The sequence below is a fragment of the Pleurodeles waltl genome, chromosome 9 (genome assembly GCF_031143425.1).
Source record: "Pleurodeles waltl isolate 20211129_DDA chromosome 9, aPleWal1.hap1.20221129, whole genome shotgun sequence".
In the NCBI taxonomy this organism is placed as follows: Eukaryota; Metazoa; Chordata; class Amphibia; order Caudata; family Salamandridae; genus Pleurodeles; species Pleurodeles waltl.
Window position 1 is genome coordinate 141,633,400 of NC_090448.1, and position 27,151 is coordinate 141,660,550.

The 27,151-nt window shown below is 45.4% G+C and overlaps 1 protein-coding gene across 2 annotated transcripts in view; it reads left to right on the forward strand.

The window, feature by feature from the left end:
• The first annotated feature begins 1,270 nt into the window (after window positions 1-1,270).
• IL17RB (interleukin 17 receptor B) overlaps window positions 1,271-27,151 on the forward strand; it is a 153,098-nt gene continuing 127,217 nt past the window's right edge. For both annotated transcript variants that reach the window (XM_069206441.1, XM_069206442.1), the window contains exons 1-2: window positions 1,271-1,426; window positions 14,951-14,975. In XM_069206441.1, the coding sequence (XP_069062542.1) occupies window positions 1,343-1,426; window positions 14,951-14,975 (109 nt within the window). In that variant the 5' untranslated portion in view covers window positions 1,271-1,342. The remainder of the gene's footprint in view (window positions 1,427-14,950; window positions 14,976-27,151) is intronic.

Here is a 27,151-nt window from a genome sequence, read left to right on the forward strand (position 1 = left end):
CAAGGACACAGTAGGGGCATATTGCTCATGCATCTATGCCCACACATGCATTATAGTGCACCCTGCCTTAGGGCTGGAAGGCCGTGCAGAGGGGTGCCTTACCTATATTGCATGCAGTAAGTAGTGGACAGGTCACACAGGCTGTGTGCCAAGTCAGTTTTGCATTTTGGGATTTCACCAGGACACTCAGCCTGCAATGGCAGTGTCAGAGACATACCCTTAGTATCCCATGTCCTGGGTATCTAAGTACCGTTTACTATGGACTTATAGTGGCAGCTATGCATCACAACAGTTTTGGGAAAGAGATCTGGCCCAGGGAACCTGGTTAGCAAGGTCCCTGGGCACTAACAACTTTAAAACCACAACAAATACCAGGCAAAAAGTTGTGGGCTAACCATGTCAAAAGAAAAACTTTCTCACAGCTACTTGCAGTTTATAAATTAAAATCCTAATCTAGAACATTGAGCAATTAACTGTCATCTAAGAGCTGCATGCAAACTGCAAGACATAGATTAGAGTGTGATGATTTGTCCCCCAGTCTTTCATTATCCTAGTGCTGCAAAAGGGGTTTATTTGGGTAGAAGTCAATTCTTATTATTAAACAGAACCCCCAACCATGGTGTTACATTTTAAATTCTGAGTTTGTGCTTCTCCAGAACAAGCACTCTTAAAGTATACTGCCTAGCAGCGTGGGTGGCCTGTGACTCCTATACATTGTAGTCCTCTGTTTTAAATAACATTTCCTCTAATGTGATTTATATAGGTAGGATTGTCTCCGTGCACCGACACTCTACACTAGTATGGGTGACGCTATGAAGCGAATTAAATGCATCTGCAAGAGACTGATTATGGAGACTTGAGCGGCTGTGTGAATGAGTGGTAGTGAGGGAATCCATGGCGGAGGTGGTCATTGGTGGGGGGGGGGGGGAGGGGTGGAGGGCGGTCTAGCGCCCACAATCATTGGCGCACTGGCCACTGTGCCCACCTGCGCTCAAGCCGGTCCTGCACGTAAACATACAATTCACATAATTTACCTGCAAACTTGTCAGAATTAAATGCTGTCCATTAACTTTCGGAAGCGTTTGCAACTCTTAACCTATGCGGCAACAAATAATAAACTGAAGGCTTTGTACCCCCAATAAAACAAGTGTTCCGACACTGAAATAATAACGTCCGACGTCCAGGGGCGGAGGAAATTCGGGAGGCGTGATCGGGGGCAGGGGAGGGGCTACGCTCATCACTTTTGAACGCTGTCCCTCCTTGGATCAAATGAGCCAGACTCCGGAGTCGGAGACGTTCTCAGAGAGCCTACCCTGGTGACTTGCGCCCCCTAGCCTTAGACATGGACGTGCGCAGACTCTTGGGCACCGTGCTGCTGGTCTGTGCAGGCAGGAGCTTGAAAAGCAGAGGCGTAGATGGAGAGCAGGTGAGGTACAACACGGTGCGGCTTGGAAGGAAAGGAAGCGCGGAACAGAGGTGTGATGCAACGGTACCAGGGAGGAGGGAGGGATCGATGAAGAGGCGCCCACGGTGAAGTTGGAGAGATTGAGCATTGGGTACTTGCGGGTATGGGGGGCATTAAAGGAGGAGATGGTCAAATACGTCTTTCTTTCTTCTGAGTTCCCGTAGAACAAAAATGAAGTTTGGTGATAAGCAACAGATTTAAAAATATCTATTTTTCAAACGAACGAAAGTGACACCTGAAAACAGTGGGCTTGTGAGAGGCTGTGTCCAGGGGCGGACTCAGCAGGGGAGTGTGAGGAGAGGGTGTGGAATGAAAACGACCATGATGAATGGTGCATGTCTTTTAAGTGACACTGTAACTGATAGGCATGTCACATTTGCAGCAAATGAATACAAATGACCCACTTTTGTATGAAAACGAAGTTAGGTGTCTTCTTTAGCTACATATCAGGATTTTGCTCTGTCACCATGCACGTTAATTCACCAAAATACCAGGGGTAGCGGAAGTGACATCACACGCACTTGGACCTCCATGTTCACTTATACACACATACTTACACGTACACACAAATTCACACTTTCATACACTCTCACATAAAGACGCTGTCACCCCTAAGCAGGCGCACAACATACATTTAAAAGCATTTTTACTTACCTCAGCTGCCATGTGAGGGCACAGTCACAGCTAACTGTACCCCACTTGTATTACACTAATGGTGAATAATATGTTATTATTCACTATTTGTGTAATAACAATTGATAGAGAACAAAGAGAGGGAGTCTCAGCTGGTGTGAGTCACAATGTACCTGGCACTGAATTTGCCACCTCTGAAGCCAGGGGTCGCAAAGTCAGTGTCAGGGGTCGCAAAGGGTAAGCTGGGGGTCGGAGCTGTGACCCCTTGAGACCCCTAAATGACTCCATGTCTGTAACCTCTCCTAATGAGTGGCAAAGTGTAGTCTCTCAGACTTCTGCCTTCAGCTTAGCCCTATAATAATATTAATTGACTTCAACCTGCAGTTTCTTTTTTGTGTAAAGGATATTTCATGCTGCTCTACAAAATGTTCACATGCATGCTGCTTATTGTACTGGTCTATTTACTATGGATAAAAGTAGGTTTATGTACTTAATACTTGATTATGATCTTGAGGTTGATGTAGCAGAAATGTTATTGCTACCTTTGACATCACAGTAATCATCCATATGTGACAATCTGCATTTTGTTATTTTAAACACTAATAGATACATTTTAAAGTGGTGTACTAGAAGCCTATGTGAATGTGCATTAATTATAGAGTATTGATTTTGACTGTTGTGGTATAGCCCTAAAATGTCATGTTTAACCAAGTCATTCAATTTCATATGTTTCTTTAACATGTTAATTAATAGTTTACACTAAAATAATAATGATTTTCTGAAAAGTAATGTTTTAAATGTTACATGCAAACGTTGAAGATGCAGATCTGCACTAAAGTTGATGGAATGTGTTAGAGTTATTTAGTTTAAAATCCGCTGTAACATGAACACTGACAGAGCTCATTAATGATGGATTCATACTTTAAATTATATATGTGCCTTGTTTGATATAAATTAATGTGCCATTTTAATTCACTTTAGTTAGCCTGAGTGAGGCCAGTAAGGCCCTATTCTCTGACTGTGTAGCAAAATGTTTTGTCATTCTTGCTAACCTGACTTTTCCTTCCAGACTCCTTTCCATGAAATGCTAGCTTGGAAATAGATTTCCTACTGTTTTATGCATAGTGAGCCTGAGAAAGTAACCTTGAGTTCAGTACATAGTTGGACTGTGATAATGGACTATATACATTTGTTTCAACCCAACCGATGAGCTAAGATGGATACCTTTCCCAAGTTGGTAATGGGAATCTTTCCTGATGCTCCAGTCTCATGTTGCATGATGGACTTTGATTGGACAGTTACACCTTCCGAGTCATGTGGAGTGATGGATGAGTGAATCATCTTGCACTTTAGACTTTAATATATCATTCCCCAGTTGGACTTTAGGCAGTCTGCTTCATTTCACTCTCCTTTCTGGATCCCCATGGACTCTGAGAGGTACAGACCTCTCTACCCTTATCCCTTCCGTTCCCAATGCTTACCTGAGACGTAGATTTTTTTTCCCTGATCCGAGAAGAAGACTTTTGACCACGCTTCTGATATGTTGATGCTTTCCATTTTTATTACCTATATTTGCCAACTTTGCTTAGGCATTTTTTTCCCCAATATAATTTTTCCAAATTAATTTTGTCCCTTCTCTTTTTACTTTATGTCCTCATGTGTTTTAGCCCAGCACATGTTAACTTATGACTTGCTAATCTGTAGGGGTTTCCTTTGGCCTTGCTAATTTAGATGGTTTTTAATGAGCGCTTGTTTTTTACCCATAAGATTATCCTTTTGATGTTTTGTATTGCTGTTGTTGAATGTTTAGTTTTTTTTTATATTAGTTGTTTACATGTTTCCATCGCCCTGCTTAACCCATGGTGATTCTGGATTTTTATAACTTTATTTTCAGAATCATGTACATAAATTTGAGTCTGAATCTGTAATAAAACACTTAATTTTATTTCAGACTTGAGCTGTCTTTGTGCGGCCACATGGATTATACTGTCATTTAATATTGTGCCTTCTGAAGTTTTGATTGCATGTGTTTTTTTAGCCATTCATGCTAGGTGAAAAGATGTATTGACCACATTTAAATCATAACTGAGAAATGCTATATCAAATCTTGGTAACAGAGGTCTGGTTTCTCCGGCGACGGGGGAGAAATGGTTAGATGCAGAGTTAGAGGTCCCTAATTTATGTCATGCGAATTGCCCACTGCAAAAATGTTTGTCCCATGGTTCGTTCCGAAGATTGATGAAGCTCCAGCGTTGTTCCTCTGCAGCGGATGTGTGAGTATTAGTAGGCTTTGTGCCTGCATTGGTTTGGCTAAGACTACAGTAAAGTGTGATGTGGTGAAGTGTTTTGCGGAGTTTTTGAAGTTGTGCGATTTTGGCACTTTTTGCTAAGAAGGTGTAGTTGTTAGTGAGAGGTGTGCTGTGGCCTAAGATCTCTGGATAGCGCACAAGTTTAGAAGACACTTGCTTAAATAATTGTCTGCAGTGTAAGGTGCTTGTCGTAAGATGTAATTGACAGCGCCAATAGTTTTCACATTCTGCTATGTACCTGCTGTTAAATACTATACATTTTTTTCTAAGATTTGTAGAGTACCTCTTAGTGTTAATATTCCTACAGCAATTGAGTAGTGTAGAAGAAAGATAAAAGCCAGGGAGGCAGTGCTATCCTGAACTATGGAACAATGTTTTCAAGCCATTAGGAAGGAGGTCTGCAGCACTGGTGCTGCAGTGGAGAAGCTGACTCCTTTCGAAGTGAAATTAAATTTCAGAATAGAGATGCAGGTTATATTGGTATAATGAAGATAGCATCTTATTTGGTAGTGTCTTATTTTTAAGACTCACCTAAAACAGTGCATGCGCTGCTTCTTGCCAGACATATTGTTTTCTAACAATGGGTTTAGGGGACCCCTATTGCTTACCATTGGTTGGCTTAATTGTCATTCTCATTTGGTTGCTTTTTATTGGCCAGTTGCTGTAAGTGTCCTTCTCTTCTTGTGTCTGTCCCTCCCCTGGAACATGGATGCATTACCTATGTCCTTCTACTGTTCATTGTTTTACACACTACTTTTGTCTTTGTGTTTAAGCACTCTACCACAGTGAGTGTTTTTAGCTGTATCCCTTGTGTACTTCTCCCCATCTGTGTTCCATTGTCTGTGTTGCCTCATCTATTGTCCACGTTGCCCACAATCCTCCCTTCATTGTCTGTACTGCCCTTCCCATCAGTTTTCCTTGTTGCTCTTTCAAACCTCCCTCCCTCCTTTGTCCATGATGCCACATGGTTAATGTTCCTGCCTGATGCTCCCTCCCTTGTCTGTATCGCCCCATTGACCTGCCCCCCTGCCATTGCCTGTGTTTCCTTACCCATTGTCCGTGTTGTCCCCAACCCATCATAACAACAGAAAAAAGTGTTATGAAGCAGGAACAGCTGGCTGAATATTAGTGCTTTTTCCCACCATGTGTCCATATTGCACCCCTGCCCTCCCCTGTTGTCGGTGTTGCCACCCCACCTTCAGCCAGTTGTCCATGGTGCCCCCTACAATAAAAAAAGGTGGTATGATATCAATCAAAGCAGAACTTCCCATTAAGAGGGGTTCAAGAGACTCAGTAGAGTCTAAGCATGAGCAGCGTAGATTTGGGCGGGGGAAAGTGGCAAGGTCAATGATGCCAATGAGATAACCTACTCTAGGAACGCACATTTTTAAAGACCGTTTAATATAAGCCTTTGCAATATGTTGCTTCTTTATTCTTCAGCCAATCAGCTTTCGATGCTCTTCTGGGAACAGGATCACTCCTTTGTCTTCTCCACAAATACAATAGACCACAGACAGCAATGTCCAATGAAAGATTTTTATCAAGAACATTTGTTGGACTTGGCCCTTTTTGCAGGGTCATCTCCAATCTTTTTGCCTTCTTCCTCCTATTTTTTCTGATCTGTTTTTGTTGGCTTTAGGACTCTGGGCACTTTACCACTGCTAACCAGTGCTAAAGTGCACATGCTCTCAGTGTAAATTGTATTGTTGATTGGTTTATTCCTGATTGGCATATTTGATTTTCTAGCAAGTCCCTCATAAAGTGCACTAGAGGTGCCCAGGGCCTTACATCAAATGCTACTAGTGGGCCTGCAGCACTGGTTGTGCCACCCACATAGGTAGCCCTCTAAACATGGGTCAGACCTGCCATTACAGTGTGTGTTTGTGCAGTTTTAAACTGCCAATTCGACTTGGCAAGTGTACCCACTTGCCAGACATTAACCTTCCCTTTTCCTGCATGTAAGGCAGCCGTAAGGTAGGCCCTAGGTAGCCCCATGGCCAGGGTGCAGTGTAGGTTTAAGGTAGGATGGATACTATTGTGTTTTATATGTCCTAACAGTGAAATACTGCCAAATGTGGTTTTCACTGAGCAAGGCCTACTCTCTCATAGGTTAACATGGGGCTGCCTTTGAATATTATTAAAGTGAAGATTCCCTTTAGAAAGTAGGCATTTTCTTGTTTAAACCATTCTGTGACTCTGCCTGTTTGTGGATTCCCTGTCTGGGTCAGTTTTACAGTTGGGCTGTTTGCATCTCTCCTCTAGACAGTGACACAAAGGGAGCTGGGGTGTAGTCTGCACATCCTGATGAGCTATCTATGCTAGAGTGGATGGAGGAGTGGTCACTTACTCCTGAATGGGCTGTGCCTACCTTCTCACAATTCAGTCTCCAACCCCCTGGTGTGTGTCTAGGGCCTGTCCTGCGCAAGGCAGGATCTTGTGAACAACTGAGACTTTCCTTTGAAGTTTGCCTGCTTCAAAGGCAGAAAGGGGTATAAATAGTGGACCCAAACCCCCAGAATTTAGATTTCTTCAAGATTATATCTGGGACCAAAAGGAACCTCTGCCAAGGAGAAGAGCTGGAGGAGGAGTACTGTGACTGTGCTTTGCTGGGTTGGCCTGCAGTAGCTGCCTCTGCCTGAGAGAGGACAAAGACTGACTTTTGTGTGACTTTCCACTGGTGAAGAATCTCCAAGGGCTTGAACTGAGCTTGCCTCCTGTTGCTGAAGTCTCAGGGACATCAAAGACTTCTCTCTGCCAGCACCTGGACTCTCCTTGCTGAGACTCCTGCCCTGCCAAGTCGTGCCCTAACCCGTGTCTGGTCCCTTGAAAGGTGAAGCTGGTGGAAAAAGACAGAAATCGACGCGAAGAATGCTGTGTGGGGAAAGCTTTGATGCACTATCTGCAACGCAGCTGATAAACGACGCGCCGCCGGCCTTGCAGTTAAAATCAATGCTCCACCTGCATCGCCACTGGGAGATCGACGCATGGCGGCTGGAGAAACAATGCACATTACCTGCTAGCGGTTGCTGATAGCAACGCAAGACCCACGCAGCACGGTTTCCTGACACCTTGCGACCAGATTTCAAACGCAACATGACTGGGCATAAAAAATCAACGCAAAGCCTGCCTGGACATGAGGTGCCCGTCTGGGAATCGACGCATCGCTCTCTGGTGGGAGAGAAGAAATGATTTACAGCTGCCTAGTGCATTTCTTTGCATTTCAAAAGCGCACACTTTTCTTCTAAGACCTACCTGTTAATTCTGCACATTATTGAATTCATTTCTTAACTATAAAAACGCTTTAACACCACCCTGCTTAAATAACTTTTAAATACTTGAGGACTAAATTTATGATGCAGTTAAAAGCCCTTGCTTAGTACTTCATCTGGGAAGATTAATAATGTGTAGGCAACAGTTTCACTTCGTACACACCAGTTTAACACCAGTATACTGCAATCCAATACTGAAAGGTGGCCAGTTAACTCTTGCAGAATTTGCCACTTTCTTGCTCTACACATTCTGTGTTTCCTTTAGTAACTTATTGAGCCATTTGAGCCACAAACAATTGTTTTGCTAAAGTCTGTAAATCATGCTGCAGATAGAGTATGAGGCAAATGTAGTAAATCAAAAAATACATGGAACACACACTGGCCACAAAATGGCATAGTTCCTGTTTTTCTGACTATACAATTTTACACACAATAAGCCCCATCTTTCCACATCGTCTACTGCACAAAGGTCTGTTGTCGCATACTTTCTCTCTGTAGCATGGGCTTTACTTCTCTGTTATACATACAATGCAATTTATCTTATTTTCCTCTTCTCATCCAATTAATTTTTGTTGTTGATCAGAACGAAGTTTCTTAATATTGTCCAACAGCAGTTATGGCATGCAGCAGAGTAAAGGGGCGGGGAGGGTAAACAAAACAAACAAAAAATAAATAAGTAGACTTACCTGAATCCCCGCGCATCCACATCGCTCCTGTTCTAGCTCCACCAGGCACAGGCTCCCAGACTGCCCTGCATCCAAACCTAATGCTGCTCTCATGCTCTTAGCAGCATGAGAGCAGCGTCAGGATTGTCCTGGGTGCCCTCACTTTGTGCTCCCAGACAGACTGGGAACCTGTGTCTGCTGTCTCCAACCCGGCAGCACAGCTTGGGTTGGAGAAAGCTTACTGTGCACATGGGTTTGATCGCCCTAAGACGGCCAGACAAACCCACATACGCACTAAAAGGAGTGCCACCACTCTTCCTCCCTGCCTGTCATCCCCCATGGCTCTGCCCCCTAGAAAAATAAAAGTATAATAAACATTGTTTTGCTGGCAGCTGTCCTACAGTTGTTAGATTGATCAGAGCCCAATGCTATAGAACATTGTAAAGATATCCTCCAACCCACTTTGTCTTTCCGTATTAGTCTCGTACACTCTGGTTCACAGTAAAGTCCTTACAATATGGTAGAAGTGGCTTACACCTGATTGTCACATTTAATGTACTTATAAGTCCCTTGTAAAGTGGTATTACATATACTCAGGGCCCCTTAAATGATATGCTACTAATGGGCCTGCAGCACTTATTTGGCCATCTAATTAAGTAGCCCTGTAATATATGCATCAGGCCTTCCACTGAAGCATGGGTGTGGTTTTAAAATGCTAATTTGACCTGTCAAATTAAACCTTTTGCCAGGCCTAGACCTCCTTTTTTAATCCATATATATCCTTAAACACCCAATAGGTTAGGGCGCACTGTATTTAAAAAGTTGGACATGCACTTTTAAGTTTTATACGTCCTGGTAGTGAAAAACAAATTTTCACTACTGCAATATCTACCTCTCCCATAGGGTAACACTGGGTTACCTTATTACATTTATTATAGCTAACCTTTGTCTGGGAACTGGTGAAAATGTCATATTTGGTCTCAAAAGAATTTAACTTAGAATCCTACTTAAAGGTGAAGTCGAATTTTACATCACAATTGTGAAAATACCACTTATAGAAAGTTGGCATTTTCTTGTCCTAACCATTTGGTGACTACAGCCTGTGCACTGGATCACACAACTATGATTAGTTGGCGTTTATGTATTCCTCCTAGACATTGAGACAAAGGGGGACTAAGTGTTGGCAGGACAGGAAGGGCGGAGCTGTTCCCAGCCTCACTTACATTTGAAACAGCTGCCTCTAGCACACTCACAAAGGGACACCAGGCTTTTGTCACTCTAGACCACTTGAAGCCTGGTCATGGGAAGGAAGGATATTTTCAGAAACAGATGTTTCTTTTAAGGTCAGGAGCTCCCTCCACACGCCGCGCAGCTCCACCTGACTGTGCCCATGCCCTTCACCCCGCCTTCGCTACTGCTGCGAGCTCGAGGCCCTCCACCACCGCAGGCACCCGCCTGCACATCATCCCTGGTGTCTAGTGGGTTTCCGTAAGTATTGTGTGTTTTTTGCTGTATCTGTCTCTGTTTTGTGCCATTTGTTCTTTGGTTTGTGCCATTTCTGTGTTTTTGTGCTTCTGTGCCATTTTTGTGTGCCTTTTAATAGCTGCTTTTTCTTGCGTGTTTCCTGCCCGTTTTTGGCTTTTTTCAGCAGCTCCTTCCTGCCGATGCCTACCTGCAGCCCTCCCCCTCGGGCCCCCATTCACTCCCATTCGCTCCCCGCTCCCGCCTCCCAGCTGCTCCTCCCTCCCACCTCCCCTTCTTAATGGCGCTGCTGCGCGGTGCTCTGAGTTACCCCTGACCTGCTTTTAAGGTCAGGAGCTCGCTCCACATGCCGCACAGCTCCACCTGACTGTGCCCGTGCCCTTCACCCTGCCCACGCTACTGGCGTGAGTTCGAGGCCCTCCACCACCCGCAGGCACCCGCCTGCGCCTCATCCCTGGTGTCTAGTAGGTTTCTGTAAGTATTGTGTGTTTGTTGCTGTATCTGTCTCTGTTTTGTGCCACTTGCTTTTTGATTTGTGCCATTTCTGTGTTTCTGTGCTTCTGTGCCATTTTTGTGTGCCTTTAATCACGCTTTTTCTTGCGCATTTCCCGCCCGTATTTGGCTTTTTTAGCCGCTCCTTCCCACTGCTGCGTCCCTTCTTAATGGCGGCCGCGGCGCGGGTGCGCCAGACGCAAGCCTGTCTGCGCCCGTCCACGCCTGGATCACTCCCAGCACCAGACCCCCTGGCCCTCACACTCCCCACGCCACCCGTCGCTGCTACAGTGCCAACAAACTCCATGCCCTCAACCCAGGCCGCTCCATCGTCTGCATCCAAGCCACCCCGAGGCACACCCACGGACCCTTCTCCTGTTGGTCCTGCAACTTCACCTGCCCCCAAGTTGTCAAGCATCATGCCAGAACCACACACAACCACCTCAGCTGCATCCTCCTCAACACCCACTCTGTCCCCAAGCACGCCGTCAAACTCTGGGACCTACTCACCTCATCGTCTCCGGACGTCGCCTTCCTCACCGAAACCTGGATGAACCCCTCCTCGGATCCAGACATTGCCATAGCCATCCCCGAAGGTTATAAGATCACCTGCAGAGACCGCACCAACAGACCAGGAGGAGGGATTGCCATAGTCCACAAGAACACCATCAGAATCTCAACTAACACCAATGACACCCTCGACACCGGCGAACAACTACACTTCCAGATTCACATCAACGCCAACAACACACTCAGAGGAACCCTCGTCTACAGGACACCTGGCCTCCGCCCACAGTTCAGTGACTCCATCGCCGACATAATCAGCACCCAGGCCCTTACCTCCACAGACTACATTCTCCTCGGCGACTTGAATTTTCACTTTGAGAACGGCAACAACAGCAACTCCACCGCCCTGATCCACAACCTCGCTAACCTCGGTCTCAAACAACTGGTTACGACGCCCACCCACTCCGCCAGCCACACGCTAGACCCCGTCTTCTCCGCCAGCAGCCACGTCACCTTCAGCCATACCACCGAACTCCACTGGACCGACCACCCCTGCGTCCATTTCACCTTCCAGAAACCCACCCCTCACCACCGCCCACAACAGATCCCCCACGGCAGCTGGAACAAGATCTCGGAAGGCCATCTGATCTCCACCCTCGCCTGGACCCTGCCACCTAGCACCACCGACCCCAGCACAGCCGCCCCTCAACCTCAGACACTGGCTAGACGACTGCGCCAACACCCTGGCTCTGCTCAGAAAATCCCCAAACAACTGCACCAGCGCCGAGGCCATCTGGTTCACTGCCAACCATCAGGCCTCCAAGCGAGAATGATGGAAAATCGAGAAGAAGTGGCACCACGAACCAGCAGAGAGCAGCCACGCCGCCCTCAAGACAGCCATCCGCAAGCACCACCAGCTCATCCGGACCACCAAAAGATCCTTCTACAAAGACCACATCGACAACAACGCCCACAGCAGCAAAGAGCTCTTCAGCATCGTCAAAGAACTTACCAACCCCAAGTCATGCTCCATCGACCCCCCCCCTCCATCACAAGGCCTCTGCGACTCCCTCGCCACCTTTTTCCATCGCAAGATCACAGAAATCCACTACAGCTTCAACTCCTCACCCCCCATTACCACCACGGCCACCACCAACCCTGACGCACCCAGCCACACCAACCTCTTGCTCTCCTGGACCCACATCAGCGACGAGGACACCATTAAAACCATAAGCACCATCCACTCCGGCTCTCCCTCCGACCCCTGCCCCACCATGTCTTCAACAAAGCGAACCCAATCCTCGGCTCCAACTCTGTATGATCATTAATAGCTCCTTCAAGACTGCCACCTTCCCAGAGAGCTGGAAGCACGCCGAAGTCAATGCCCTACTGAAGAAACCCAAAGCGGACCCCGAAGACCTCAAGAATTACCAACCCATCTCCCTCCTCCCCTTCCCGGCAAAGGTCATCGAGAAGATCGTCAACGGCCAACTGACCCGCTTCCTAGAAGACAACAACACCCTGGACACCTCCCAATCAGGATTCATTAGGAACCACAGCACCGAGACCGCCCTCATTGCCGCAACCGACGACATCAGTACCATGCTCGACAGGCGGATCCGCGGCCCTCATCCTCCTGGACCACTTGGCTGCTTTTGACACCGTCTGCCACCACACCCTCTGCACTCGCCTCTACGACGCAGGGACCCGCCACAAAGCTCTGGACTGGAGCTGTCTTCCTCTCTTCGTGTCGGGGGCCATCAAAACCATCTGCGGCGTTCCCAAGGATCTTCTCTCAGCACAACTCCTTTTAACATCTACATGGCACCGCTCGCAAACATCATCTGATCCCAAAACCTCAACATCGTCTCCTACACCAACGATACACAGCTGATCCTCTCACTCACCAAAGACCCCGCCACCGCCAAAACCTACCTCCACGATGGACTACAGGCCATCACCATCTGGATGGAGAAGAGCCGCCTCAAACTCAACTCGGACAAGACAGAGATCTTCATCCTTGGCTCCATCCGCTCCGTGTGGAAAGACTCCTGGTGGCCAGCCACCCTAGGAACCGCACCAACACCGCCACCCATGCACGCAACCTAGGCTTCATCCTAGACTCATCACTCACCATGACCCAGCAAGTCAACGCCGTCTCCTCTTCCTGCTTCAACACCCTCCGCATGCTTCGCAAGATCTTCAGAGGGATCCCCACCGAAACAAGAAGAACGGTCACCCACCCACTCGTCAGCAGCAGTCTGGACTACGGCAATGCACTCTACAGAGGAACCACAGCCAAGCTCCAGAAGAAACTACAACATATACAGAACGCCTCTGCACGCCTCATTCTTAACATCCCTTGCCGCGACCACATCTCAGCCCACCTCAGAGACCTGCACTGGCTTCCTGTCACCAAGAGGATCACCTTCAAACTCCTCATCCACGCTTACAAAGATCTTCACAACACAGGCCCCGCCTACCTCAACGAGCGACTGACCTTCCGCACTCCCACCCGCCAGCTCCGCTCCGCCAACCTTGCCCTCAACGCCGTCCCTCGCATCCATCGAACTACAGCCAGCGGCAGATCCTTCTCCCACCTCGCCGCCAAGACCTGGAACACCCTCCCCACCCACCTTCGACAGACCCAGGACCACCTGGCCTTCAGGAAACACCTCAAGACCTTATTTGAGCAGTAGCAGTCCTTTCCTCCCCCCTCTCTCAGCACCTTGAGCCCCTAGCGGGTGAGTAGCGCGCTTTACAAATGTTTGATTGATTGATGTTACGGTGGACTAGAAATTTCTCCCACTTCAAAGGCTGACTCCAGGTATAACTATTGGACTCTCAGACCAACTTTCAGTACACTTATAGACCTGCAGAGGACACTCAGAAGGACTGCCTTGTATTCCAAAGGACTGTCCTGCTGCTTGAAGTGTGCTTTGTACCTCAGAAGACTGCTTGCTGCTACAGAGGACTGCCCTGCTGCTTAAAACCTGCCTTGCTACTTGAACCCAGGGCTAGTTGTCTGGCTTCCTGTTCTGAGCTACTGGGACACACCAATCTCTGATAGCATTGCACCCCACACCAGGATCCTGCCTGAAGTAAGTCATGCTCTTCAAGTGGTGCCCAACCAGTTTTGGACCATTGGAAGTGGTGCTAAAAGTACCCAAACTGTCAAAACCTTAAACATGGGACATAGAAAACATTCCACTAAAAGGTGGCCTGAGAACCGACAGGACACTGGAGCTGCTTGCTTTCTGGGCAGGCCAAGGTGCATAGTCGGTCGATCTAACTTCATGGTAGCTCCTGCTATTTTCTTTTCCACAGCAGCAAATCCTGTTCAGCTGGGCCTTTCAGGAAGGGTGACCGGCCTCTCGTGGTGCCCTCATCAGCTACAGCATACAGCTTTGTCCCGCTGAAGATTTTTGACTTTCAAAAATGTGATCAATTCAGAAGGTAGAAATCTTCACCACAAGTTCATCCAGTGGCTTCCTAACAACAACACCTCCTCCTTAGACACCATCCAGCTGCCTTGCTCTGCTGAACTGTACCTTCACAGAGCCCTTTTCTTGGAATTTCTTCTAAGTAAGCTGAGACCAGGCTCAATCGCCTCATGTATATAAACCGTGCTCCATCGCGGTTGACAATAATTTTCATCTTTGCACTGATTGGCCCTCTATCTTTTTAGGCAATATTGTTCATTAAAAACTTTAAAACTTCATAACTTTGTTTCTACTCTTTGGATTTAATTTGTTTTTCTGTCTAATTATTTATTACATTTGCTGTATTTTTCTAAATTGGTGCAGGATTGTCTTGTGTTTTTACTTTAATAATCTTTGTGTGCTGCATAAATACTTAATACAGTGCCTCCAGTTAAGCCTGACTGCTTTTGAGCCAAACTACCAGCACATGGTAATGAGTGAATTTTGTGGTTCACCCTGACAAGGATTGGGGTTGTTGCTCGAGAAGGGCCTTCACCCCACCAATCAAACACCCAATTTCTTACACACAGCAAAATAGATTATTTCTTGTGATTAACTAGGGTTGTGTTTGATAGTATCTACTGTGGAAAAAAATACTATACATAGGAACTGATACCGGTAATAAAATGTATTTTCTTTCTTGCAGGCTGTTAACTGCACTGTGAAGAAAGGTATGTTTATATTAATCCACAACATTTTATTTGAATTATCTGTTTTCTTTGTTCATCAAAAAATGGTTGTGCTATAGTCCCGGAGTTCCAAAATATAAAGTAATTCTAGTAACAACAGAGAAGTCAAGAAAACGGTCAAGAAGATACCATTTGAGAAAGATTATTTCAAGGCAACCTGATAAATATAAAGAATATGGGCTAATGCTTAAGTGAACAATATAAATATCTTCTATCTACTAAATTGTTGGTGACAAGGACATTTGATATACTCAGCCACTCTTACCTTCAAGCATGAATGGCCTTTGTAAAAAAAAACACATACATAAGGAGTTAGAATTTAGACCCATAATATACTTTCAAATATGTATTGCGCTCAAATAAGAATCACACACATCACATGCACAAATTTACATCTAGTATACATAGTCATAATTTCTAAAAATATATGAACATAATAAAAAAGCGGGGCGGGCCTTACATGACTTTCTTTCTAGTTGAAGTAACAAGCATTTGCAAAGCCTATAGGTCTTGGCTGTGAAACAGTTGGCTTTGCCAGTGCTTGTTTTTTATGGTGTTCTGTATGTTAAACCTAACTTAGGCACCCAATTGGGAAGCCACGACGATCTCACTCTAGGATGAATTTAAATGCAAAGGATTCGGAAGGCAACAAGAGAACACATATTTATAAAAGAGATCCAAGGAAGCTTGAATGGCACCTCCCTGGAATCAGCACTTAATTTAAGCCTGTGGTTGCCACGAGGTGCCCTTATTTTTGGGGACCCCCACTTATTTCTCCACATCCGACATTTCTCAATGCCAACAGAAACAACAGAACAAAAAGACAGGGGAAGAAAAATACAGAAAATCCGTCACCAAGGGAGAAGAGAGACACCTGTAAGAGTCCGATAATAGGGCAGGGAGTTTCTGACAGTGATTTAAAGAGGCCTGAGGTGGGTTGGGGCCGGCACACGCTTGCTATTCCAGCTCTGACATTTTAAAGTGCCAGCCTTGAATGTCTGAGCAGCGCTGTTGGCACCAGTACTTAAGATTTTACAAATAAAGCACTGCCTGTGGTGCCGACAGTGTGGATCTGGCCAAAAGTATTAACCAGATCAAAGCGATTAATAATCCCTAATTTAGCATTTCCACCTGTCCTGTGTTCGGCTATAACTTTGTTTTTTAGTATCTTGTGCTATGGGAAGCTGTTCATGTCAAAATTACAGCTCCCCATATTGGACACCTCCTGAAATGCATAGCGTGCTGCAAAATGAATATGACACACACCAGAATGAATGTACTTTGTGTCAAAATTGAACCAAAACAAATATGAAACCTGACAGAATTAATATGCTACTTATTGATTAATATGAATAACACACACACCAACTTGAATAAGAAATATACTGAAATATATATAAATCATACTGAAATTGGCCCTCACTGTAAACAATAAAGCAATCACTGAAACAAATACAATATTTACCAAAAATAATGGGGTATTTCTTGAAATGATTGACTTATGCCAAGAAAAATATGACATACATTGAAATTAATATGGCAGATTGAAAATAATATAAAGTACTGAAATGAATATGTTATATTCTGAAAAGAAAACAATGCACATTGAAACTAATACGATGTAAATTTAAATGAACATTAAACATGTTGCAATGAATTTCAATTGTGTTGAAATGAATATTTCCGAGATGGCAATGAATATGAGACACACAGAAATGAATAGGAGATGATTGAAAATGAATATGGCTTGTGTTGAAATTAATGCAATCCCATTGATTTGAACTTGACATATCTTCAAATGAGTATGACCACTGCTGAAATTCACATGAGATTTGTTAAAATGAATATGGCACGCATTGAAATTAATATGACACATTCAAATTAATATGATACATATTCAAATTAATATGATATATGTTAAAATGGATAAGTTGCATCTTAAAATTAATATGACAAGTGCTAATATGAATATCACATCCATGGAAATAAACTTAACATTGATTGAAAAGAATATCACACATGTTAAAATGAATATGACATGAGTTGAAATGAATTTGACCTTTATTGAAATGAATTTGACATGTTTTAAAATTAATACGAGTAACGTAAAAATTATCATGACATTTATCACAATGAATATGGCTTGCATTGAAATTGATATGATATACATTGACATGATTATGATATATGTTGCAATGGATATGATTCATGTTAAAATTAAGATGTGTTAATATGAATGAAGCCTCCATTAAAAGAAATATGACACATGCTAAGATGAATACGACATGCATTGAAACAAATATGAGCACCACCGAAATGAATTCAACATGTCTTAAACGGAATATAACCAATGCTGAAATTGAAATGAAACTTGTCAAAATGAATATGTTATGCTTTGAAATTGATATGATGCACAGCAAAATAAATACTGCATATAATGAAATTAGTATGACCTATGTTGAAATGGATATGACCCGTGCTAAAATTAATATGACAGGTGTTAAGGTGAATATGACATCCATTGAAATAAATGACATTCATAGAAAGGAATATGACGCATGTTAAGATGAATATGAGCCACTTTGAAATGTATGTGACACCTGGTGAAATTACTATGGCCCACATCAAAAGTAATATGACATTCTGTAACATGAATATGACACTTTTTGAAATGAAAATGAAACTGTAAGATAAATCTAACATGCTTTGAAATGAATTAGGCAAATATTGAAATGAACACAAGCAATGCTTAAATGAATATGACTGATGTTTAAATGAATATAGCTTGCTCTGAACTTATGTTGATTTGCTTTAAAATTAATATTATATATTGATATTAATGTTACATATTCCCAAACGGTCGCAATACGAGTTTGGCGGTTTGTGCACCACCATGGCAGCGGTATGACCGCCAGCTGCTTGGCAGTCAGACCACAGAATTATGATGCTGGCAATCCCATAGAGAAAGAATGCCGCAGTCCCGCCAGCACCACCAGGCAGTGCAGACCACGAGGGCGAGGCAGACTAAAAAGGCCGACGGAGCCAGTGTTTTGGATGAAAACATTATGATGTTGCCTACTGCCAGCATGACCATGTCAGTCCAACCACCACATCACCGCAGGTGGAAACGGAAAGCATAAAGGAAGCAACTCACCTGCAGGCAGTGTTACATGACCTGTGCCGCCATGGACCCATGGCACACACATCCTGCCGCAGGTCCTGCTCATTGATGGACCCACACAGCGCCCACATTGCAACACAATGGAAGGTCAATGGGATGCACAATAGGTTGTGAAACAAATATCCCAAGCTCACAATGCAAACAATACCTGCATAAGGTATTCATAGGCGGAAGGTAGTCATAGGTGTTTTTGACTGCCCACGCTCGCTGCAAGCGGCAAGTTCACCTTCTTTTTATCGATTTATGAATTCTTTTAATGTTGAAGTCCAGTCAATGTATTGAATCTGATGTTTTAACACACGGAGGCACTTTATTGCACACTTGCTGGTCTATAAGTAAAATTGTATTACTGAGAACTGAAACGATTAGTGCTCTTCATAGATAAGTTATTAGTTCTCAGCGCCGCCATTTTAGGTCAGGGCTCTCCTTTGTGAGCACCATCTTGGGGAGTAAGCGTTCTAGCTTTTTTTGGTGTTGGGCTATTTTTAGCCCACATGACCGCGGCGCACAGCGGAAGGTAGTCATAGGTGTTTTTGACTGCCCACGCTCGCTGCAAGCGGCAAGTTCACCTTCTTTTTATCGATTTATGAATTCTTTTAATGTTGAAGTCCAGTCAATGTATTGAATCTGATGTTTTAACGCACGGAGGCACTTTATTGCACCCTTGCTGGTCTATAAATAAAATTGTATTACTGAGAACTGAAACGATTAGTGCTCTTCATAGATAAGTTATTAGTTCTCAGCGCCGCCATTTTAGGTCAGGGCTCTCCTTTGTGAGCGCCATTTTGGGGAGTAAGAGCTCTAGCTTTTTTTGGTGTTGGGCTATTTTTAGCCCACATGACCACGGCGCGCAGCGGACGTGCGCAGCGGGTGCACCAAAGGCAAGCCCGTCTGCGCCCGTCCGCGCCAGACCGTGCCAAGAGCCAAGAGACTATGACTCAATTTCTACTGAGAAAGTACTGACTACCTACACTAAGGACATACTTTTCTCGCTGAACAATAAATCTTATAATAGTTGCACGCAAAAGCTAGATCCTTGTGCTAAAAGGTATAGATGCCCTGCTTGTGCCTGGTCCCCCCAACTAGGAACGGATCTCCAAAAAGATAGGGAATTTGACAATTCTTCGATTTTGCTAGTTAATTGTCGATTGCTGGGGGCCCATATAATGGATATCCACCTTTTGGTGGAACAAGAAAAACCCCTGGCTTTGTTTCTTACCGAAACTTGGCTGGATGATAGTTCTGGCCCAGACATTGTTATGACTCTTCCTACTAGATATAAACTTAGCAGAATTGACAGACCGACCCGAGGCGGTGGTATTGCAGTTGTTTATAGAGATACATGTAGAATAACTACAGCCCCCACACTAATTAAAGGAGGTGAGAGTATGTCATTTTCTATCAGTGTAAATCCCCATTATACAATCTCTGGTGTCCTGGTCTATCAACCACTGGGTCCCATAGGAGACTTTATGACATCACTGGCAGAAATCACCTCACAACTGGTTTGCACTAAATCCAACTTTTTACTGTTGGGAGATCTTAACTTACATGCAGAATTGGAAGATAAAGTCTCGACCAAGATGATAATAGCAGACATGAAGGCTTGTGATCTAGTGCAATTAGTGAAGGGCCCTACGCATAACAGAGGCCACACTCTTGACTTGGTATTCACCAATATGTGAGATCTAGAATTCATTTCAGCACGTCCGCTAGCCTGGTCAGATCACTTTTTGGTAGAGCTAGAACTAACCATCTCTCGATACAAATCCTCTTATCAATCACCCACCTTATAGAAGGAAATGGCATAAACTGAAGTCCACAGAGTTCATAAATTCACTGGAGAAGAAGAAACCAGGAAACCTAGATTCAAATAATATAACTGTTCTCACTCGCTCCCTAAACAAGTGGATAGAGGATAGTTTGGAGGAAATTATACCTCTCTCGACCACAAAAAAATTGCCTCGAAAGAAATCAGCTCCTTGGTTTACTACAAACTTACTTGAGATGAAAAAAGAATGCAGGAAGCAAGAAAGAAAATGGAGATATACTCTAGATGACTCATTGAAAAAAGAATATAAGAATATGATCCGAGCATATCATTTAGAAATTAAAAAGGTTCAGGCAACCTACTACTCCAGCAAAATTGAAGCTGCAGCTAACTCTCCTAAGGAAATCTTTAATGCCTTAAAAGACCTTATTCATCCTAAGGAGGAGCCAGGAAACATAGAGTCCCCGCAGCAACATGTGGAGGATCTCGCAAGCTTTTTTTCTAAATAAAATTCAGGACATCTATGTCTCTTTTCCTGACACCCAGATGGTAGATCAGGTGGTGGCCAATCTGGAGGTCAGGAAGGAAATCGGTTTTACAAATTTCGCCCGATTGATCTGGACACAGTGACTAGACTACTGAGCCTAACCAAATCGGGCTCTCCACTCGATCCTGCTCCCCCACAGACTCTCTGTCTGGGAATTCCAGTATTGGGTCCAGTAATCACAAATCTTATTAATACTTCGCTAGTTTCGGGCACTGTACCCGACTCTTGGAAAGTGGCTATTGTTAAGCCTCTCCTGAAAAAAACTAATCTGGACTCTAAAATATTGTCTAATTATAGACCGATTTCCTTGCTACCTATAATGGCCAAAATAACAGAAAAGTTCATACACACGCAGTTATCTACTTTTCTGGAAGAAAAAAAGCTTCTACATCCCACCCAGATGGGTTTTAGACCACGGCATGGGACGGAAACCGCTTTGGTTGCGATCACAGAAGAAGCGAAAAAGAGGATGGACAAAGGAATGGAAACCGCCATCATCTTATTAGATCTGAGTGCAGCGTTTGACACTGTTGATCTGAATATTCTTAAAGACAGATTACAAGGATGTGGCATCTCGGGAGTCGCACTGGAGTGGATTCTTTCGTTCATTCATGGAAGATCCTTCCAGGTCCTAGATAGATCTTGTACTTCCAGACGTATCCTTAGCAACTGTGGAGTTCCACAGGGGTCTGCTTTGAGTCCACTACTTTTTAATGTCTAAATGCGTCCTCTAGCAGAAATCATCGAATCATTTGGACTGAAGTTGGTGTCTTACGCAGATGACACTCAACTGATTGTCTCCCTTTCTAATGATCATCCAGACTGTCTGAAAGCAGTTGCTACATGGATGTCAGGAAGTAAATTAAAACTTAATGATGATAAGACAGAAGTCATGTTCTTTGGGCTACCAAAAGCATCCGCCACCAATCCAAGCACTTCAATTGGTGCACTCACTCTCCCGCCCCCTAAATGTCCCATTAAAAGTCTTGGGGTGTGGTTAGATCCTCCACTTTCAATGTTACAACATGCCAACAGAATAGCTGGAACCTCCTTTGCTCTACTTAGAACCTTTAGGAAGGTTCTAATAATACTTCCATTACTTGCCAGGAGACTGGTTATCCAGGCATTGATTGGCTCCTGTCTGGATTATGGCAATGCATTGTTTGTGGGAGCCCCAAGATATGTGATCCAGAGGCTGCAGAGGGTACAAAATGCAGCCGCTCGTCTACTTTTAAACACTCCTAAACATCACTCTATACGGGCCGCAATCTCATCCCTACACTGGCTTCCAGTGGTAAAAAGAATCCAGTTCAAGGCTCTATGTCACTTTCATAGATCCATATTCAACCAGGGCCCGGAAATGCTAAAAACCCTGGCATCTATCTACAGCCCGGCCAGACCTCTGAGATCCTCCTCTGCTATGCTGGCCACAGTTCCAACAGTAAAAAAAGCGAGATGGGGAGGAAGATCCTTATCCTATCAAGGGGCCATCCTTTGGAATGGTCTTCCTGTTAATATCAGATCGACATCACAAGAGACTCTGTTCAGGAAGGCCTTGAAAACCTGGCTATTTAAAGCTTAATCTCCATACAGTATTTAGATGGTGACACCACCTGTTTGCAGCTAAAGCGCTACGAGGCCTCCGGGCAGTTTTAAGCGCTATATAAGTACTGATAACATAACATAACATAATAGTGATGGCGTCATCAGGAGCATTCATGGACACATTTCACTTTGCACATGCCCCTAAAGCAGCATTTGCATAGGAAGTGACCCTTCATGTATCTCAGGAAAAACAATATTTAAGCCAAGTGATATGCCTAACTGCCAAATGTGTAAGAGCAAGTCAAGAAAGCAGATTCAACGGCAACAGCATGGTCCAGACATCTAGATGATGTAGCTGTAAGGTACACACATCAAAATGGAGACATGGTCAGTCAAATCTGAAGGAAGCTACCACAATTGAACACTCTCCATGTGTGGACAAACAAAACTCTAGCTCCCGCACATGAGGCGAAAGTATAATCCATATCAGGAGACAAATCTACACCATACATGGTGACATTGGCCAACACAAGATTAAATACTTTCCCTAGCAAGCATAACACAATGCAGTGACATCTCAATTGGATCAACACCCACATATCCATACAGTGAACATCTACCCTTGTCTTGGATGACCAACACTTCCCACAAAGTCAGATATTGAAAAACAACAGCAAATGTGGTGAATGTGTCTGTGGGTGTTGTGGTGGTGTCTGTGGGTATGGTGACTGAGGTGTGTTGGGCTGTGGGTTGTGAGCTGTTGTAGCAGGCTGGCCTGGCTTGTAGTGGGTACCTTAGGTACTTACACCTTATACCAGGTCCAGTTATCCTTTATTAGTGAAATGTAGTAGTGTTCTAGCAGCTTAGGCTGATAGAGGTAGCTGTGGCAGAGCAGCTTAGGCTGAACTAGGAGACATGTAAAGCTCCTGCAATACCACTTATAGTTACACAGTACTTATACACAATAAAAGACAATCTCAGTGTTACCAAAAATAAAGGTACTTTATTTTAGTGACACAAGGCCAAAAATATCTTAGAGGCAATACTCCTTCTGGAGATAAATAGTATACACAATATATACACTAGACACCAAAATCAGGTAAGTAAATAGTCATAGGATAGCGCAAACACTAGAAAATACCATAGAATGCATTAGGAAGAAATAGGCCTTGGGTCAACACAAACCATATACTAAGAAAGTGGAATGCGAATCACAAATTCCCCCCTAGGCAAGTGTAGTGTGTAGAGGAGTGTTGGGAGTGTAAGAAAACCACAAAGGTTAGTAAAATACCCCACCCCAGAGCCCAGGAAAGAAGGAGTAATATACTGCAAATTTACTCAGGACACACTTAAAGTTGTGAATAGAGTTATTGCAAGAACCAAGCAATACTGCAAGCAACAAATGGTGGATTCCTGGACCTGAAGACCTGTAAAGAGAGGAGACCAAGTCCAGAAGTCACAGGAGATTCCAGGAAGGACAGAAGCCCCTGCCAACCTAGAAGATGGTGCAAAAGAAGATTCTCCGGTTGGAAGAAGTCTTCAGAAAGGCACCAAAGAAGATGTCTGCGGATTCCTGCATGATGCAAAGGATGTCCCAAGTGGAGATGTTGGATGCAGGCGAGTTGTAGCGCTGGATTAGTCCAACAGCCTTGGTTCAAGCAATGTCACGGATTGCGTCAAAATGGCGCTGCCTGGACCCAGGAGGGACCAGGGGCCTCAACTCAGACTGAGGAGGCAGGGGGGCTCCCAACACTGGAGGGAACCCACAAATGACCAGGCAGCACCCACAGAGGTCCTTGGACATGGGGACAAAGAAGGTGCAAATTCCAGTTGCTGCAGCACTACAAAAGAAGGTACCATGCCGCCGGAGAACAACTCAGTGAGTTGAGCTTCACAGGATAGATTGCCAGGGACGTGGGCCAGGCTGTGCATGAAGGATTCTTGCAAATAGTGCACAGAGGCCTCCGGAGGTCAAGATGACGCAGTGCATAGGGGTACTGTCGCAAACGGGGAAGGCAAGCTCTTACCTCCTCCAAATTTGGACAGCTGGACCTTAGGACAGTCTGTGTCGGCCCTGTGTTCCAAGGAACAAGCTTGTCATCAGGAGAGGCGTCCCAGAGAACCAGTCGTCATCTTAGAAGGTGCCTGCTGGAGCAGGGAAGTGACTCTGTCACTCCACTGGATATTTCTTCGGTCCTTTTGGTGCAGGGTGAAGACAGGGAGTCCCCAAAGTGTGCACACTGTGGAAACTGTTGCAGTTGCTGGCTGGAGTTGAAGTTGCAGAGTTGCAGTAGCCTTTCTGGATACTTTGTTGCAGTTACAGCGATTCTTGGAGCAGTCTGCGGTTGATCCGAGGTCAGAGGATGAAGCAGGAGTTGCAGAGGATTCCTGGTGGAAACTTGCAAGCCAAATCTGAAGAAGAACCCACAGGAGAGAATCTAAATAGCCCTGAGAGGGGGATTGGCTACCTTATCAGCTAAGGACCTATCAGGAGGGGTCTCTGACGTCACCTGTTGGCACGGGCCACTCAGAGATCTCCAGAGTGTCCCCACACCTTGGAAAACAAGATGGCTAATGCCAGGGACACACTGGGGGAGCCCTGGGCACCATCACTAGAGTGGTGATGGACAGGGGAGTGGTCACTCCCCTTCCCTTTGTCCAGTTTCACGCCAGAGCAGGGGCTGGGGGTCCCTGAACCGGTGTTGACTGGCTTATGCAAGGAGCTGTAAAGCATTTCCAGAGGGTCTGGGAGGCTACCCCTCCAAAGACTGTAACACCTATTTAAAAGGGAGAGGGTGTAACACCCTCCTCCCAAAGGAAATGCTTTCTTCTGCCTTCCTGGGACTGGGCTGCTCAGGTCCCAGGAGGGCAGAACCCTGTCTGTGAGGTGGCAGCCGGTGTAGCTGCAGTGCAAGCCTCCGAGAGCTGGTTTGGCGGTACTGGGGATCCATAGTGGAGCCCAAAGGATGCATGGGATTGCGCCCTCCAATACCAGATTTGGAATGGGGGACTATTCCATGATCCTATACAAAGTCTGGGGATTTGGCCCTGGACTGCATGGGGGCACCTTTGCTAGTGCAAGGGTGCCCTCACACTTAGTAACTTTGCACCTAGCCTTCAGTAAATGAAGGTTAGACATATAGGTGACTTATAAGTTACTTAGGTGTAGTGAAAATGGCTGTGCAATAGTGTGTGCACTATTTCACTCAGGCTACAATGGCAGTCCTGTGAAAGGGTTTGTCTGAGCTCCTTATGGGTGGCCGAAGAAATGCTGCTGCCCATAAGGATCTCCTGGAACCCCAATGCCCCGGGTACCTAGGTACCATATTCCAGGGACTTATAAGGGGGGGGTCCAGTGTGCCAATTGGAATTGGAATATGAAGTCACTAAACTATAGTGACTAACTTGGAAGCAGAGAGAGCATAAGCACTGAAGTTCTGGTTAGCAGAACTTCAGTGACACAGTTAAGCACTATTGACAACACACACATTAGGCCACAAACTATGGGCACTGGGGTCTTGGCTAACAGGATCCCAGTGAGACATACAAAACACACTGACAAATAGGGTTTTCACTATGAGCACTGGGGTCCTGGCTAGCAGGATCCCAGTGAGACAGTAAAAACACACTGACACACACTCACAAACAAGCCAGAAGTGGGGGTAACCATGCTAGAAAGAGGCTACTTTCTCACAGCTGTTGTCTGGGTGTGATGGATGCTCACTGGGTGTTGTGGTGGTGTCTGTGGGAACGGTGGATGTGGTGTGTGGGTTGGTGGGGGTGTCTTTTGAAATGGTGTGATGTCTGTGGGTCAATGTTGAGTGCCTGCATGCCGGTATGCCTGGTAGAGTTTGTGTCGCTGTGTGCTACTTGTAAGTGTTGAGGTTGGTGCATGCGGATGTGTCTGTGTGCTTAGGACAAGTAAGGGAATAGGGAATTTGTATAGGGAAGAGAGAAGTGGTGGGAGGGAGTATTGGGGATGGATTGCTGTCATCATTGAGGAGGCCAGAGCCTGAAAAGATCTCTGTAGGCCCGACACCGTCGAAATCATAAACACCATCCACTCCGGCTCTCCTTATGATGCCTGCACTCACCATCTCCTCAACAAAGCAAGCTCTGTTATCGCACCCCAACTACGGAAGATCATCAACAGCTCCTTGGAGTCTGCCACCTTCCTGGGGAGCTGGAATCACGCCAAGATCAACACCCTCCTCAAAAAATCTGAGGCGTACCGAAAGGACCTAAAGAGCTTCTGGCCTATCTCCCTGCTTCCCTTCCCAGCAAAAGTCATTGAGAAGGCTGTCAACAGACAACTATCCTGTTTCCTCGAGGAGAACTGCACCCTGGACCCTCGCCAACCTGGATTCCACTTCAACCACGGTACCGAAATCGCCCTCATCGCCGCCACCAATGACATCAGAGCCATACTGGACAACGGTGAAACCGCAGCCCTCATCCTCCTGGACCTCTCAGCCGTGTTCGACACCGTCTGCCACCACACTCCTCAGCAATGCAGGAATCTGTGACAGAGCCCTGGACTGGGCCACCTCCTTTCTCATCGGCAGAACCCAGACAGTCCGCCTCCCCCATTCCGCTCAGAGGCCACCAAAATCATCTGCGGCGTACCCCAGTGTTCATCCCTCAGCCCAACCCTCTTCAACGTCTACATGGCCCCGCTTGCAAACATCACCCTATCTCACAACCTCAACATCATCTCATACACCGACGACACCCAGCTGATCCTATCCCTCACCAAGGACTCCGCCAAGAGCAACCTCCACGAAGGAATGAAGGCCATCGCCGAATGGATGAAAAGCAACTGCCTCAAACTCAATTCCGACAAGACAGAAGTCCTCATCTTCAGCTCCACCCCCTCCGCATGGGATGACTCCTGGTGGCCTGCCACTCTCGGAGCCGCTCCAACTCCTACAGACGACGCACGCAACCTAGGATTCACCTTGGACTCCCCATTATACATGACCCAGGAAGTCAACGTCATCTTCTCCTCCTGCTTCAACACCCTCCTCATGCTCTGAAAGATCTACAAATGGATACCCACCGAAACCAGAAGAACAGTCACCCAAGCCCTCGTAAGCAGCAAACTGGACTACGGC